Raw genomic sequence first — 18,036 nt, 5'->3', positions numbered from 1 at the left:
ACGACTCCAAGGCCAACCAGACTTCCAAACTGTGATGAAACCACATTGTGTAGGACAGCAAGTCCTTAGAAAGTTTTGATCGTTGAGCTGAAGTGAAGCTTGATTCTATACCCCTATTAAGAAACTTTTTGCCTGGTGTTCACAGGTATTTGGAAGAAATCTTTTTACTTTTTAAGGGAAAACCCTGTTTTTAGGTGCTCATTTATGGTACTAGAGAAATAAGTGAGTTAGTCATCAGCAGCCATTCTGGACTAGTCTTTAAAGCAGGCCTCTTAAGGCTTTTCACAAGCCTGTTGACTTATATTTATAATCAATAATGCTATAATCACAGCTCACTACTAATTCGTTGCTTACTCAATTAATCCAAATCAGCATGGCTCAATGTGGAGGAAAGCGTGCTCAACTCAGGTCCTAATAGAAACTCTGCCCCCAGGCTCACGGTGGGTGGCGCTGGGCCAAGATGCCCTCTCTATGGAAGGAGGCATGTGCTTGGCCAGCCCTTGGGGCTCTTTTCTTCCTGGCATCCTGGACTGTGTGGATGGCATGTGCACTGAGCCACAGGGTGCGGGGCAGGGAAGAGTGGAGGATCATGGGGAGGCAGTTGCAGAACCTGCTGTGTTTTTTTTTCTTCCTATTTTAAATCAGGAATTATTAGCCGAGAAGATGCAGAAGATCTCCTGGAGAACATGACTGAGGGAGCATTCCTGGTCCGGGTCAGTGAGAAAATCTGGGGTTACACCCTCTCCTACCGCCTGCAGAAAGGGTTCAAGCACTTTCTTGTGGATGCCTCTGGGGATTTTTACAGCTTCCTGGGAGTGGACCCCAATCGCCATGCAACGCTCACGGATCTCATTGATTTCCATAAGGTATCCCTCATAGGGATACCAATCGGGGCGGGTGGTGGGGCGAAACTGGTGGAAACTCGAGCTGAAGAGAGAGCTAGAGCAAGAGAAGCAAGGCTGCTTGCTGGCTCTGGGCTGTGGGGCTGGAGGGTCTCAGAGATGTAGAGATGCAGAAGAGACCAGAGGTTGTTCCCACCAGGCCCTAGGGCCCACTGTTCTGCTCTCTGTTTCACTCTCTGGGGCCTGCGGGCACCTCTTACCCTGGTCCTCAGGCCTCTTCTCACCTTGGGTACCTGAGTGCTCCCTCCTGTTAACACAAGGACTGGATGATCATCCCTTTCTCCAAGCCTGGGTCTCATCTCCAACTCATTCCTAGAACGTCTCTCATGAAGACCTCCAAGCCAGGCCTTTAGCAGCTTCTGAGAGTTAGCAGAAGTGCAGTAGGCAACCCTGTGATTAGAGAAGCTTTTGTAGTGGTGGAGTTACCATGTCTCTTATTTGAACTCCAGCTTAACCACTTACTTAGTACATGTGTGACCTTTAGCCAGCACCTTAGGCTCACCAAGCATCAGTGTCCTAGCCAGTCAAATGGATGTAAATAATACTTTAGCTCGGACCCTGTGAGCATTAAATGAAGTCAAGTACGTAGCAGCACTTTGTGACTGTGAAGTCCTCATGGAAAGTGTTGTTTCTCGGCATTCTTTTTGTTATTTGACCTCCCGCCATGGACCCTATATTGGGAAAGATGTTGTCTTCCAAGCAGTGTATGTAGTAAGAAGCAACGTTTATGTTCGTGTGGCGGTTGGCATCATTAGTAACTGGGAGAAAGCCGGAGGTGGAACTCAGTGACCTGGAACGGCAGGACGAAGGATTCCGAGGGGCAGAGTGGTGGTAGCTCAGGCGTCCGACATCTAACCAAGTTTTGCGGGTATAGATAGTTTCACAGAATGACTTGACGGTCTCACTGGGGTTTTGCTATAATAGGGACTCTTAGGTTTGTATTGCTTTCTCTTCATCTCTTCATGGAGGTCCCTAGAACTTCAGGGACAGCCCTGGACCTTATGAATAATACCCATGGAGAATCACCCATTCACAGATACTCAGGCACTGGATGTGGAGTACTGCCTGGAAACTGGACTAACCAGGATCAAGGTCGATTTCTACGTGTTGGGAAGAGCCTTCTAACAAACAGAGGAAAGAGAAAGGGAGGGGATGTGAGGACGTTGGCACGTTCTCTGTGTCAAGTACTGACCCTGTTGCTCTACATCCATGCTCTTACTTAATCTTACCAATAGATCTGTGAGGGAGGCATCTTTTCATTTATTTATTTTATTTCTTGTACTTTAAGTTTTAGGATACATGTGCAGAACATGCAGGCTTGTTACATAGGTATACATGTGCCATGTAGGTTTGCTGCACCCATTAACTCGTCATTTACATTAGGTATTTCTCCTAATGCTATCCCTACCCCTGCCCCCCACCCCACAACAGGGCCCGGTGTGTGATGTTCCCCGCCCTGTGTCCAAGTATTCTCATTGTTCAATTCCCACCTATGAGTGAGAACATGCGGTGTTTGGTTTTCTGTCCTTGTGATAGTTTGCTGAAAATGATGATTTCCAGCTTCATCCATATCCCTGCAAAGTAAATGAACTCATCCTTTTTTATGGTTGCGTAGTATTCCATGGTGTATATGTGCCACATTTTCTTAATATAGTCTATCATTGATGGACATTTGGGTTGGTTCCAAGTCTTTGCTATTGTTGAATAGTGCTGCAGTACACATACATGTGCATGTGTCTTTATAGTAGCATGATTTATAGTCCTTTGGGTATATACCCAGTAATAGGATTGCTGGGTCAAATGGTATTTCTAGTTCTAGATCCCTGAGGAACTGCCACACTGTCTTCCACAATGGTTGAACTAGTTTACACTACCACCAACAGTGTAGAAGCGTTCCTATTTCTCCACATCCCCTCCAGCATCTGTTGTTTCCTGACTTTTTAATGATCACCATTCTAACTGGTGTGAGATGATATCTCATCGTGGTTTTGATTTGCATTTCTCTGATGACCAGTGATGATGAGCATTTTTTTCATGTGTCTGTGGCTGCATAAATGTCTTCTTTTGAGAAGTGTCTGTTCATATCCTTTGCCCACTTTTTGATGGGGTTGTTTTTTTCTTGTAAATTTGTTTAAGTTCTTTGTGGATTCTGGATATTAGCCATTTGTCAGATGGGTAGATTGCAAAATTTTTCTCCCATTCTGTAGGTTGTCTGTTAACTCTGATGGTAGTTTTTTTTTTTTTGCTATGCAGAAGCTCTTTAGCTTAATTAGATCCCATTTGTCTATTTCGGCTTTTGTTGCCATTGCTTTTGGTGTTTTAGTCATGAAGTCCTTGCCCATGCCTATGTCCTGAATGATATTGCCTAGGTTTTCTTCTAGGGTTTTTATGGTTTTAGGTGTAACATTTAAGTCTTTAATCCATCTTGAATTAATTTTTATGTAAGGTGTAAGGAAGGGATCAAGTTTCAGCTGTCTATGTATGGCTAGCCAGTTTTCCCAGCACCATTTATTAAATAGGGAATCCTTTCCCCATTTCTTGTTTTTGTCAGGTTTGTCAAAGATAAGATGGTTGTAGATATGTTGTGTTATTTCTGAGGCCTCTGTTCTGTTCCGTTGGTCTATATCTCTGTTTTGGTACCAGTACCATGCTGTTTTGGTTACTGTAGCCTTGTAGTATAGTTTGAAGTCAGGTAGCATGATGCCTCCAGCTTCGTTCTTTTGCTTAGGATTGTCTTGGCAATGCAGGCTCTTTTTTGGTTCCATATGAACTTTAAAGTAGTTTTTTCCAATTCTGTGAAGAAAGTCATTGGTAGCTTCATGGGGATGGCATTGAATCTATAAATTACCTTGGGCAGTCTGGCCATTTTCATGATATTGATTCTTCCTATCCATAAGCATGGAATGTTCTTCCATATGTGTCCTCTTTTATTTCGTTGAGCAGTGGTTTGTAGTCTCCTTGAAGAGGTCCTTCACATCCCTTGTAAGTTGGATTCCTAGGTATTTTATTCTATTTGAAGCAATTGTGAATGAGAGTTCACTCATGATTTGGCTCTCTGTTTTGTCTGTTGTTGGTGTGTAGGAATGCTTGTGATTTTTGCACATTGATTTTGTATCCTGAGACTTTGCTGAAGTTGCTTATCAACTTAAGGAGCTTTTGAGCTGAGACGATGGGTTTTTTTTTTTCTAAATATACAATCATGTCATCTGCAAACAGGGACAATTTGACTTCCTCTTTTCCTAATTGAATACCCTTTATTTCTTTGTCTTGCCTGATTGCCCTGGCCAGAACTTCCAACACTATGTTGAATAGGAGTGGTGAGAGAGGGCATCCCTGTCTTGTGCCAGTTTTCAAAGGGAATGCTTCCAGTTTTTGCCCATTCAGTATGATACTGGCTGTGGATTTGTCATAAATAGCTCTTATTATTTTGAGATATGTTCTATCAGTACCTAGTTTATTGAAAGTTTTGAGCATGAAGGGCTGCTGAATTTTGTCGAAGGCCTTTTCTGCATCTATTGAGATAATCATGTGGTTTTTGTCATTGATTCTGTTTTTGTGATGGATTACATTTATTGATTTGCATATGTTGAACAAGCCTTGCATCCCAGGGATGAAGCCGACTTGATCGTGGTGAATAAGCTTTTTGATGTGCTGCTGGATTCGGTTTGCCAGTATTTTATTGAGGATTTTTGCATCGATGTTCATCAGGAATATTGGTCTAAAATTCTCTTTTTTTGTTGTGTCTGTGCCAGGCTTTGGTATCAGGATGACATTGGCCTCATAAAATGAGTTAGGGAGGATTCCTTCTTTTTCTGTTGATTGGAATAGTTTCAGAAGGAATGGTACCACCTCCTCCTCTTTGTACCTCTGGTACAATTCGGCTGTTAATCTGTCTGGTTCTGGACTTTTTTTGGTTTGCTATTAATTATTGCCTCAACTTCAGAACCTGTTACTAGTCTATTCAGAGATTCAGCCTCTTCCTGGTTTAGTCTTGGGAGAGTGTAAGTGTCCAGGAGTTTATCCATTTCTTCTAGATTTTCTAGTTCATTTGCGTAGAGGTGTTTATAGTATTCTCTGATGGTCATTTGTGTTTCTGTGGGATCGGTGGTGATACCCTCTTTATCATTTTTTATTGCATCTATTTGATTCTTCTCTCTTTTCTTCATTAGTCCTGCTAGCGGTCTATCAATTTTATTGATCTTTTCAAAAAACCAGCTCCTGGATTCATTGATTTTTTGAAGGGTTTTTTGTGTCTCTATCTCCTTCAGTTCTGCTCTGATCTTAGTTATTTCTTGCCTTCTGCCAGCTTTAGAATTTGTTTGCTCTTGCTTCTCTCGTTCTTTTAGTTGTGATGTTAGGGTGTTGGTTTTAGATCCTTTCTGCTTTCTCTTGTGGGCATTTAGTGCTATAAATTTCCCTCTACACACAGCTTTAAGTGTGTCCCAGAGATTCTAGTATGTTGTGTCTTTGTTCTCATTGGTTTCAGAGAACATCTTTATTTCTTCCTTCATTTCATTATTTACCCAGTAGTCATTCAGGAGCAGGTTGTTCAGTTTCCATGTAGTTGTGCAGTTTTGAGTGAGTTTCTTAGTCTTGAGTTCTAATTTGATTGCACTGTGGTCTGAGAGACAGTTTGTTGTGATTTCTGTTCTTTTATGTTTGCTGATGAGTGCTTTACTTGCAACTATGTGATCAACTTTGGAATAAGTGCGATGTGCTGCTGAGAAGAATGTATATTCTGTTGATTTGGGGGTGGAGAGTTCTGTAGATGTCTGTTAGGTCTGCTTGGTGCAGAGCTGAGTTCAAGTCCTGGATATCCTTGTTAACCTTCTGTCTCATTGATCTATCTAATGTTGACAGTGGGGTGTTAAAGTCTCCCATTATTATTGTGTAGGAGCCTAAGTTCTTTGTAGATCTCTAAGGACTTGCCTTATGAATCTGCATGCTCCCATATTGGGTGCATATATATTTAGGATAGTTAGCTCTTTTTGTGGAATTGATCCCTTTACCATTATGTAATGGCCTTCTTTGTCTCTTTTGATCTTTGTTGGTTTAAAGTCTGTCTTATCAGAGACTAGGATTGCAACCCCTGCTTTGTTTTGCTTTCTATTTGCTTGGTAGATCTTCCTCCATCCCTTTATTTGGAGCCTATGTATGTCTCTGCATGTGAGATGGGTCTCCTGAATACAGCACACGGATGAGTCTTGACTCTTTATCCAATTTGCTGGTCTGTGTCTTTTAATTGGGGCATTTAGCCCATTTACATTTAAGATTAATACTGTTATGTTTGAATTTGATCCTGTCATTATGATGTTTGCTGGTTATTTTGCTTGTTAGTTGATGCAGTTTCTTCCTAGCATCGATGGTCTTTACAATTTGGCATGTTTTTGCCATGACTGGTACCGGTTGTTCCTTTCCATGTTTAGTGCTTCCTTCAGGAGCTCTTGTAGGGCAGGCCTGGTGGTGACAAAATCTCTCAGCATTTGCTTGTCTATAAAGGAGTTTATTTCTCCTTCACTTATGAAGCTTAGTTTGGCTGGATATGAGGTTCTGGTTTGAAAATTCTTTTCTTTAGGAATGTTGAATATTGGCCCCCACTCTCTTCTGGCTTGTAGAGTTTCTGCTGAGAGATCTGCTGTTAGTCTGATGGGCTTCCCTTTGTGGGTAACCGGACCTTTCTCTCTGGCTGCCCTTAACATTTTATCCTTTATTTCAACTTTGGTGAATCTGACAATTATGTGTCTTGGGGTTGCTCTTCATGAGGAGTGTCTTTGTGGCATTCTCTGTATTTCCTGAATTTGAATGTTGGCCTGCCTTGCTAGGTTGGGGAAGTTCTTCTGGGTAATATCCTGAAGAGTGTTTTCCAACTTGGTTCCATTCTCCCCGTCACTTTCAGGTACACCAATCAAACGTAGATTTGGTCTTCTCACATAGTCCCATATTTCTTGGAGGCTCTGTTTCTTTTTACTCTTTTTTTCTCTAAACTTCTCTTCTCACTCTATTTCATTAATTTGATCCTCAATCACTGATACGGTTTCTTCCACTTGATCAAATTGGCTATTGAAAGCTTGTGCATGTGTCACATAGTTCTCCTGCCATGAGTTTCAGCTCCTTCAGGTCATTTAAGGTTTTCTCTACACTATTTATTCTACTTAGCCATTCATCTAATCTTTTTTCAAGGTTTTTTGCTTCCTTGTGATGGGTTCAAACATCCTCCTTTAGCTTGGAGAAGTTTGTTATTACCAACCTTCTGAAGCCTGTCTCTGTCAGATCATCAAAATCATTCTCTGTACAGCTTTGTTCTGTTGCTGGTAAGGGGCTGCAATCCTTTGGAGGAGAAGAAGTGCTCTGGTTTTTAGAATTTTCAGCTTTTCTGCTCTGGTTTCTCCCCATCTTTGTGGTTTTGTCTACCTTTAGTCTTTGATATTGGTGAACTACAGATGGGGTTTTGGTGTGGATGTCCTTTTTGTTGATGTTGATGCTATTCCTTTCTGTTTGTTAGTTTTTCTTCTGGCAGTCGGGTCCCTCAGTTGCACGTCTGTTGGAGTTTGCTGGAGGTCCACTCTGGACCCTGTTTACCTGAATATCACCAGCGGAGGCTGCAGAACAGCAAATATTGCAGAACAGCAAATATTGCAGAACAGTAAATATTGCTGTATGATCCTTCCTCTGGAAGCTTCATCCCAGAGGGGCACCTGCCTGTATGAGGTGTCAGTCGGCTGCCACTGGGAGGTGTCTTCCAGTTAGGCTACACGAGGTTCACGGATCCACTTGAGGAGGCAGTTTGTCCATTCTCAGAGCTCAAACACCATGCTGGGAGAACCACTGCTCTCTTCAGAGCTGTCAGACAGGGACGTTTAAGTCTGCAGAAGTTTCTGCTGCCTTTTGTTCAGCTATGCCCTGCCTGCAGAGGTGGACTCTACAGAGGCAGCAGGCCTTGCTGAGCTGTGGGGGGCTCTGCCCAGTTCCAGCTTTCCCATCTGCTTTGTTTACCTACTCAAGCCTCAGCAGTGGCAGATGCCTGAGGGAGGCATCTTAGCCCCATTCCACAGATTAGGAAACCAGGGCTAAGTTTTCATGGTTAGGACCAGGAGTTAAGCCTCAGACTGTTTGCCTCTGAAGAATGTACTTTTTCCACTAAACCACATTGTGTGCTTTTCCTGTATAATAGGAGCTGCTTTAGCAATGATGAGCTCCTTGTTGCTGGAAGTGTTTCAAGCAAAGGATAAATGCCCCTCACTCAGGACAGGTTCCAGAGAAAGACTAAACCAGAGATGTCTGAAGATCTTTATTTTCTTCCAAATCAAAACCTTTGAGACTCACAATTTCATTTCTAACACTAAGGAGAGATATCATTTATGCCAATGTGGAGATCTGGTGGCCAACATCTACAAATTAAAATTTTAGTTATATAATTAATTCATGATTACATTCTAAGAAAAATCAAGCACAATACAAAGTGAAAGCCTCATTTATTTCAAATCTCTATCTCTGTCCTCCACTTTATCAGTTTGCCATATATCTCATCTAAATATCTCCTGAGCAGTAACATAAAAACTTATGTACATAAGGAAATATATGGTTTTGTTATTTTTCATGTAAGTTGTGTAGTCTTTTTTGAGACAAGGTCTTACTCTGTTGCTTAGGCTGGAGTGCAGTGGTGCGATCATAGCTCACTGTAACCCCAAGATCCTGGGCTCAAGTGATGCTCCCACCTCAGCTTCCCTAGTAGCTGGGACTACAGGCACGCACCACCACACCCAGCCCGAGTTGCATATTTCCTTACATATAAATGAGTGACTTGATTTTTTAACATGCTTACTAAATAATTGAATGCAGTTTTAAGAAGCATGGTCCGTAAAATGAGGCTGCTGAGTTTTAAATTCTAACTTATGTGTTTGACTTTGGACGACTATTTAGCTTTTGCACCTTAGTTTCCATCTTAGTAAAGTGAGTTTAATAGTAGCACTCAACTCTTCAGGTCACTGTAAGGTTTTAATGAAACATCACTGTGTGAAGTGCTGAAACAATATATCTGACACTTGTAATTTCAGGACATGCTGATTGTCATTCAAATATTTCTATGAGCTCTTCCTGTGTTAATCCGTATACCAAACCTTGTAAATGCTGTGTGGTATTCCATGGTATGGATGCATATTACAGTTTAATTACCCATTCTCCTTTTGATGGCCACTCTTATCTGGCTTCCAATTTTTCATGATCTTGAACAGTGCTGCAGAGACTTCCCTGTGTGTGTCACTATGGATACATGTGCAGTATTTCTCTAGGATGGGTCCTGGAACTGGAATTGCTGGAGAGAAGAGTATGCACATTTTAATTAGGAAAGATCTGCCAGATTGCCCTCCAAAAATGTGGCGCCAGTTCAGTCTCCTGCCAAAACTATGTGAGGCTGTTTCCCTGCATTGCTGCCAACACTGGGGCCTATCAATCATTTCATTTTTCTCCATCAGATGGGCAGACACTGAATCTACTGTGGTTTAGTTTGCATTTGTCTGATTACCACTGATGCTGAGGATCTTTTCACACATTTCATGGCCACTTGGATTTCTTCTGTGAGTCGTCCTTTCATATCCTTTGTCCATTTTTCTATTAGGATGTCTCTTTCTTTTTGATGTGACATTTCTTTCAGCTGCTGAATTGCTCTTTAGTTATGAGCATTCTGCTATTCAGTTCTTCTGAAATTTTTTCCTTTTAATTTAAATGGTCATGCTTTTGGTTTCCAGGTTCTTTAATTGGTTCTTTTTTTTTTTTTTTAAATAATGCCCATTCTCGTTTCATGGATGACTTATTTCTTATTCCGCTGAGGAGAGATTAATGTACATCTCTTAAAGCCTCTTCTGTTTGCTTTATAGACTTGATATTTTCCTGGAAATCATTTCTATTGTTGAGTTCAGCATCTTTCTTTTATGGTTATAATTTTGCTTAAATGCCTATAAATTTTAGGCTATGAAGCGATATTCCAACTTTGAATTTTCTGTCCATCATGAGTGAATATAGTTTTGTTTCCCAAATCCAGTGTCTTCATGCTGTAGGAGTTGGAGCTGACTGTGAGTGGCTCATCTTTTGGGCATGGGACTGTCTGAACTTTTTGGGTCTCTTGGGGCTTCCAAGGAACTCTGTGCATCTCCTCATTCCCCAACCTGCTTGAGGCAAACACCTACTGGAGTCCCTCAACCCTTCCTCAACTTGCTGTAACTGGTGTCCCACATTGACTCCTCTGACAAGCCCCTCCTGCATGTCTTTTGTTTTTCAAGGATTCTTCAATATGTTTCACTTTGTCAATGGCATTCCTTTTTATTTTCCAGTACTTTTTATGAATTCATTTCTTTTTAAAGGCAGAGTTTTTTAATGTCATTTCTAGCAATCTGAATGAGGGGAGACAGATGTATATTCTTAGTTTCTCTGTCTTGAACCTCTCACTCGCTCTCATAGATGTGTATTTCCCTGTCTTGATGATAAATGGATTTTCCTTTTTTTCTCTTTTAGGAGGAAATTATCACTGTTTCAGGAGGAGAGTTACTTCAGGAACCCTGCGGACAGAGGGACAGCCCACCAGACTACCATCCATTGTTTGAATAATATTTTTTTCCTTATCAGTTGGATTCCTTTGGGCATCCTGTTTTTGAACTGAGCTTAAGAACTTCTCAACTCAAATTCTATGGCCTTCTGGAAGATCCACCACTATCCAGAGGAAAAAGTAGATTAATATGTCTCAAGGGATATGACATCTATGGCATAGGGCTACTGGTCTCATCCCAGTGATCAGGACAGAAATTGCTAATAGCTCATGCAACTCTTTCATGAAGAGCTTAGCTATATGACCTTAGAAGACAAAGCCTGTTTGTTATGGCTTCCATAAACTGAGCTTTTACAGTACGTGGACCATGTTTTAATAATCCAAAATAATTCCAGTGCCGAACCCTAAATTTAACATAAGGTAGACATTCAGTAAATGTTTGTTAATGAATGCACATCTTCTAAAAGTTTTCCAACACAAATTAGCAGTGGTTTCTCGTAAATTATTTCCTACTTACCACTCTATGAAATCATGGCAATAATGGAAGATTATGAAGGATTTCTATGGAGGACATAAATGCTGCATCTTTCATAATCTCCATTATTACCCTTATTGATGTTATCATTGGAATTATCTAAGGCGAGCCCCAGTTTCCAGGGCAGCTGATTGACACTGTCCTGCCTTCCTTATTTGACCTCTTCTTTTGTCACTCTCCTCTGTCTTTGAATCATATCTTGGCCCTGGTTTTGCAATGGTTTTATGTAATCCTACAGATGTCCTCAAGACCTGGGGTGAGTTATAAATGCAAGAATGGTTTTGAGAAATCTGATGTGGCTCTGCTCTGTGGGATGTGGCTCTCTTTATGCAGGTTACTCCAATGATTAGCTCTGTCCTCATTGTCCTTTTAATTCCCTTGTCAACTTAATCTCAGTATATTCCTTATATTAACAAGAAGACTCACCCAGTAACTCCTCAATAACTCTCAGTGATGGTGTCTATTGGTGCATACTTGTGTTCCACAGTTACGGCCATATACACAGAGGTAGTATATGATGAAGAGAAGATTACAGTCTTTACAGTCAAGAAAACTTGGGTTCAGATCCTCACCCTGGAACTTACTAGCATTATAATGCTTGCAGCATTGTGTTTGGTGAGAGGGAAAGAATGAAGGGACTCTAGGGATGTTAGGGAACAATTTACTTTACTTGATGGCTGCATCAAACATCTCCTATGCCCCTCTTCTTCTCTTGCCTCACCTGTTCCTTAGATTCTTGGTCACTTCTCTACCACAAGCCACCAGCACTGTAACCAGTTTTGCATGGGTTCTGCTCTGCCTCCCTATGTTGATCAGTGTCATGTGAGCATAAGCCAGTGGTAGCTTGCCACATGTCCCGTCTCCCGTTGCTGCAGAGGCATAAGACAGAAGAGATGGGAAGTGAATGCCCATGTGGTGAATCTGGGATGAATGGGAGTCACAGGCTGGTAGATCGCTTTTTCTCCCTTCTTCCTCCTGGAGGAACTATTCTGAGAGGCAACTGTTTGAATGGTCTTTTAGAAGACGGCCCTGCAAGATCGGGCAACCAGTCACGATGAAACCAAGTGGTGGCCGGATCAGTATGACAACCCCCTGCTCCTGTTTGTTCCTTCTTCTCTGCCTTGCCCTGCTCTCTCCTGTTGCTCTGGGATTGCACTTCTGAATGAAGTAGCAGCTTGTAGGCTTTTGCCACTGGCTCTACCTTTTGGGGAATCCAGGATAAGAACCCATCATAGAGAAGTGTTCAATAATATCAATTTTGCAACTCAGCTCCGTGGCTTTCCCAGGTCTGCCTGTCTCACTACATGCATACAGTGAAATGATGGAAGGAACCTCCTTTCTGAACTCTAACGTGCCTTAATTGATTATCATTAAAATTATCATTAAAATTGCCTTATTTCTATGGACTCAGAGGAATGATGTTTTAGTTTTGGCTCTCTGATGATTTACCAACTATGTGACTTTGTCCAAGTCATTTAACTTCAGTAAACCTCAGTATGACTGAAAAGGGAATTTTCTGTATGGCCGTCACTAGGTTTTTTTGCAGGTCAGTTAAATGATAAACATGAAAGCTCTGTCCAAATGAAAAAGGTATTTCTAACAACAACCATGATAACAACAACAATTTAGTCTTAGCCATGATGTGTCGGGGGATATGATGTGATGATTTTCAAGGTGTCGGAAGAAACTTTTGTTCCAAGAACTAACAGCAGCTTTGAAAGCAGACCAAGATGGGTTGAGACCCTGAATCCCTGGGCTGTTGTTCCTGTCACCCCTAATTAATATGTGAGAGACAACAGCTGGGTTTTCCATCCCTAACACATTTATTTCATTTTATTTGGGGCCTGCAATTTCTGCATGTCTCATATATTTTAGGTTTTACCTTTTTACCTGGCTTTAAAATAAATCCCTTGTAAGTTGTCCTGCAAATGAAATTACTGTCTGGAAAACTGCAATTTCATCTTGAGAGTTTTATTATGCTAATAAATGTCAGGATTCTCAAATAAAGGAATTGCCTTTTTTTTCCCCCTGAGCCCTACAAATATAATAAAAAACAGTTGGTCAGCTCCAAGACTCAGCAAAGGAAAAATTTACAATCTATAACTAGAAAGAGAAGTTGTAAAAAAAACACTATGCGACTTAATGGAAAATAAATTTCAAGGAATGAAAGAGTAACTTGGGGTACAGATTTGGGGAGATCCTTGCATGGCAGAAGTATTTTTAGGGACCATCTAAGGGGCATGAGCTGAGAGGTTATGGAGAGTGTTCCCCGAGAGGGGGACACGGGCTTGAAGACCTGGGAGCCTGGGGCATTTGTCCCCCTTTTGTCCCTTTGATCATTATTCTCAGGACTAAATTGTGATCCTAGATGAATTTCTGTATTTTGTGGACTACAGTTTCTTCTGTCAAATTAGGTCAACATTGCCTGTTTCAGAGGGTGGCTGTGAAAATAACAGAAGATTTTGTTATGGTAATGACACAAACATTGTTTTAAGCCATGTGTGTGCGTGTGTACGCGCGTGCGAATTCTCACAGCCATGCTTAAGGGAGGAAATGCTATCATCTTTATCTTGTACATGGGGAAACTGAGGCACAGAGAGGTTCAGAACATTCCCAAGGTAAGGTCACTTCCTTGGGAAGCACAGGGATTGACCACAGTCATGTATCAACCTGAGTGGACCTTAAACTGCGTAAACAAACACATGATGGTTGTTGAAAATGTAGGTTCTCCTTCAGCGGATCTGGGATTGGGCATGAGCTTCTGTATTTCTGACAAGCTCCTGGGTGTTGCTGATGCTGCCAGACTATGGGTTACACTTGGAGAAGTCAGGCTTGAAAGCAGGAGTTGGCAAATTATAGCTGCAGGCCAAATTCAGCCTGCTGCTCGTGTTCTACAGCCTGAGAGATAAAAATGGCTTTTACATTTTTAAATGTTTGGAAAAAAGAAGAATATTTTATGACCTGTGAAAATTACATTAAATTCAAATTTCAGCTTCATAAATAAAGTTTTATTGGAATTCAGCCATACTCATTTGTTTACATATTGTCTTTGGCCGCATATGGCCTGTAAGGCCTTAAATATTTACTTTCTGGCCCTTTACAGAAAAAATTTGCCGATTCCTGCTTTAAATTATGATGCATCTGTTAGGAATTACTTTGCTTTCTTTCTCTGCTTTATCTAAATCTACTCTTCTAACACCATCGTTTATGCTTCAGAGAAATCTAAGTGAATGTATTAAATTTTCTAGTAGTGTTCCATTTTAATTTTGAATCTCATCTCTAGAAAAAGGAGATTCTCTTCCTTGTGAAAGGATTCTAACCAAATATGAGTAGTATCACAATTATGTAGATATTTAACATGGGCATATGATCATTTACCTTCTAGATTTATTATATTTCTTACACATAACTATGTATTTATGTTTTGCCCTTCAGTCTGTGAGGTCCTGGAAATCAGGCAATGCCATATTTATCTGAGTATTTTAGGGTTCCTGGCATAGTTGATACAGATTTAAATCTGTTATGTGTTAGGAACAGACAGATTGTGCATATTTCAATGAGCCATTTTAACCTTTAGAGGACCCGTATGATAGAAAAGTCCACGGTGAGAATTCTGGCAGCTTTGGGTTGGAATCTCGAATCTAGTACTGCTTTCAGTTGTTAAGGCGAATAAACAAACAAGCAAACAACTAAATGAGATTGAGAAAGTGAAAAACAGCTCTGCTGACAGCTAGTCTGAGATGGGGGAACTGAGAATTAAAACACAAATCACATATTGCAAATCTGCTCTGTGACTTGCAAAACAGTTAAACCGAGCCAAGCCACAGCATACAGGAGAAAGTATCTAAACTCAAACACTAACCAGCACATGCAGACCCGTGTTTTTTAGAGGACATCAGACAAACTGATCTAACAGTCATTCCACGTGACTTTTAAAAAAAATTGTAGTAAAATATACATAACATGAAATTTACCATTTTAACCATTTTTAAGTATACGGTTCAGTGGCACTGAGTCCATTCACATTGTTACTCAACTGCCACCGCTATCCATCCACAGAAAACTTTTCATCTTACCAAAACAAAACTCTGTACCCATTAAACATAACTCCCCATTCTCCCCTCCTCCAAGCCCCTGGCAATCACCATTCTACTTTCTGTCTCTATGAGTTTGGCTACTCTAGGTACCTCACGTAAGTGGAATAGTACAGAATTTGTCTTTTTTGTGTCTGGTTTATTTCGCTTAGCATAACGTCTTCAAGATTCATCCATGTGTAGCATGCATGCCTTTTTAAGGCTGAATAATATTCCATAGTATGTATACATCACATGTTATTTATCCATTCATCTGTCAATGGACACTTGGATTGGTTCTGCCTTTTGGCTATTAGGAATAGTGTGGCTATGAACATGGGTGTACATCTCATGACTTTGGCGTTCTGTAGATAAAATTACTGACAGTTCCAGCAACTTCCTAGTTTCCAGATTCTGACCAATCCCTGCCAAGAACCTTTAACTCCAGCTCCCCAGTCTTAGTAAGTACGCTTTCCTAACTTTCACCTTTTCATGTTCCACGATTCCTCTTGCATATGTGCTCTCTTGCTGCAACAAGTTAATAACCCTAAATTTGGCTGTGTGTGTATTGCTAGTAGGCGTTAGCTGATAGGCTTTAAGAAGACAGACATTATCTGTGAAGCATGCTGTCCGTAAGAGACACTCAGTAAGACTCCGTGCCTTCTCTTGGCTGACCATGCTGGATAGCAGCTGTGAAAGCCCTGCTGTGAGTGGAGTCTTCTGTCCATTTATATCCTCATCTCAAGATGAGCTCACGGTCTTGCTGGGCTTATGAGCTCATCTCAGGAGACTGAAGTGGCGTGAGGCGGTAGAGGCAGAGACAGACTCAATAATGGCTGTGCCAGCTGCTCTTCTGAAGGGAACTTGCTTACCCTGGAGGCACTGAGTGTCAGAGGTCACTCAGTCATAGGTACCCCCTGGAGAGAAGCTGAGGAGGAGGAGGCTGGGGGAGAACTCATCCCCTGTAGAATGTGGAGGCTAGCAGAGCTTGTTCATAGCGCACCCATGACCTGTTCGCCAAGAGGCCTCTGCTATTTGTGGACATCTCCTGCTGCTTCCCCACCCCTAGTTAGGAGTAGACAACAGAGTATAGAAGGAAGAGTAATTCTTGGGGGTCATCAATGTAAATCTGAATTTAAATGGCAGAGGAAGAAGGGAAGACGCTTCCAGGAAGAAGAAACAATTGGCATTAGCAAAGATCTGGAGTCATGAAACTGTGTGTGTGTGTATGAATGTAGGCCTGAAAGGGGCGTTTTTTTTTTTTTTTTTTTTGAGACGGAGTGTCGCTCTATAGCCCAGGCTGGAGTACAGTGGTTGCGACCTTGGGTCACTGCAACCTCTGCCTCCTATGTTCAAGCGATTCTCCTGCCTCAGCCCCCTGAGTAGCTGGGATTACAGGCGCCTGCCACCACACCTGGCTAACTTTTTATATTTTTTAGTAGAGATGGGGTTTCACTATGGTAGACAGGCTGGTCTCGAACTCCTGACCTGAAGTAATCCAACTGCCTCGGCCTCCCAAAGTGCTGGGATTACAAGTGTGAGCCACTGTGCCCGGCCTGAAATGGGCTTTTTATACACTATACTTTACCCATCCCTGATTGCAGAAACTAAACATTTGCACAACCAAATTCTTCATAAGGGAGACATTCTGTCCAGATTCTCAGCCAGGAGCCAAGGGTTTTGGACACTTCTGCAACCTATGGGGCAACAGCAGTTTGTACTGATAACTTGGTTATTGGCCAAAAATTTAGCCTAGACCTTCCGTAACTTGATTTGTTCCTCATCTGTCTTTCCCTGACTCTTTTAATCACTATTGTATGTTGTTAACTACCTTTTATGTCCTTATGCTCACAAGCCTCTGGTTAATTTCCCGCTTATTCTTACATCTTCATGGGTTTTTATATTTGGCTTATTCAGATTGGCTGCAATTATTGCTTTTCATTCTGTCATTAACAATTCTTTTTTTCTTGGGCAGCTGCTGGGCAATTTGATAAGGCGGGGGAACCCAACCCCTTATGTTGGGCACATGTGTGCTTTTCAGCCTCATATTTCTTGTTTTCTTTTTAAAATTTTTAAATATCTTTATATTTTAAAAACATAAGCATTTTTATTTTTTTTGAGACAGGGTCTAGCTCTGTCACCCAGGCTGAGTGCAGTGGTGTGATCTCAGCTCCCTGCAGCCTCGATCTCCCGGACTTAAGTGATCCACCTCAGCCTCCTGAGTAGTTTAGACTATAGGTGTGCACCACCACGACCCCTAATTTTTATATTTTTTGTAGAGACGGGTTTCATCATGTTTGCCAGGCTGGGGTCGAACTCCTGAGTGAGCACAAGCAATCTGCTTGCCTCGGCCTCCCAAAGTGCTGGGATTACAGGCGTGAGCCACTGTGCCCGACCCAGCTTCATATTTCAATTGGTAGCTGGTTGTTGAATAGAACCACAGAAAGTTATTTGGGATGATTATGCCTCTTCCCTTATTTCTAGTTTCTAATTTATGGAAAGCTGGAAAAACTTATGGCAAAGAAAATAAACAGGACAACCAAAATATTATACCACAATTAAAAAAATTAGTATTCTAATATATAACTAAATTCATTTAAAAAAAATCTGTGAGCTAATAGCCCAGAGTCTTCCTCTAGCACACTATTTTAGGAATTAATCAGACACCTCCCTGAGTCTACCTAACAAAATATAATTTTCTGTGAACAACTGAGCAATTTGTTCAAGAGGCATGGAATCCCTGAGCAAATGGGCCATTGGAAAACTAATTAATGATGTTCTGCGTTAGAATCATTCTTAATTTTAGAAGCAGATACTAACTCATAGCTGAAACAGAAATGTAAAATCATTTTCAGAACAACTTAACCTTTATTACTTAGTACCTACCAAGGGAGGAATGCTGTGTGTTAAAAGCATTTACCTGACACATATATAGAAACAATGAGGCCCAGGCTAGTGGATAGAACGCACATAGCTGTTAAAGAGAAA

At 41.3% G+C, this 18,036-nt stretch overlaps 1 protein-coding gene across 2 annotated transcripts in view; it reads left to right on the top strand.

The window, feature by feature from the left end:
- SH2D4B (SH2 domain containing 4B) overlaps positions 1–12,979 on the top strand; it is a 110,888-nt gene extending 97,909 nt beyond the window's left edge. For both annotated transcript variants that reach the window (XM_025397350.1, XM_025397351.1), the window contains exon 7: positions 10,410–12,979. In XM_025397350.1, coding sequence (XP_025253135.1) covers positions 10,410–10,498 — 89 coding nt within the window. In that variant the 3' untranslated portion in view covers positions 10,499–12,979. The remainder of the gene's footprint in view (positions 1–10,409) is intronic.
- The last annotated feature ends 5,057 nt before the right edge of the window (positions 12,980–18,036 follow it).

Source organism: Theropithecus gelada, chromosome 9 (assembly GCF_003255815.1).
Source record: "Theropithecus gelada isolate Dixy chromosome 9, Tgel_1.0, whole genome shotgun sequence".
Lineage (NCBI taxonomy): Eukaryota > Metazoa > Chordata > Mammalia > Primates > Cercopithecidae > Theropithecus > Theropithecus gelada.
This window is presented reverse-complemented; position numbering and strand designations above follow the sequence as displayed.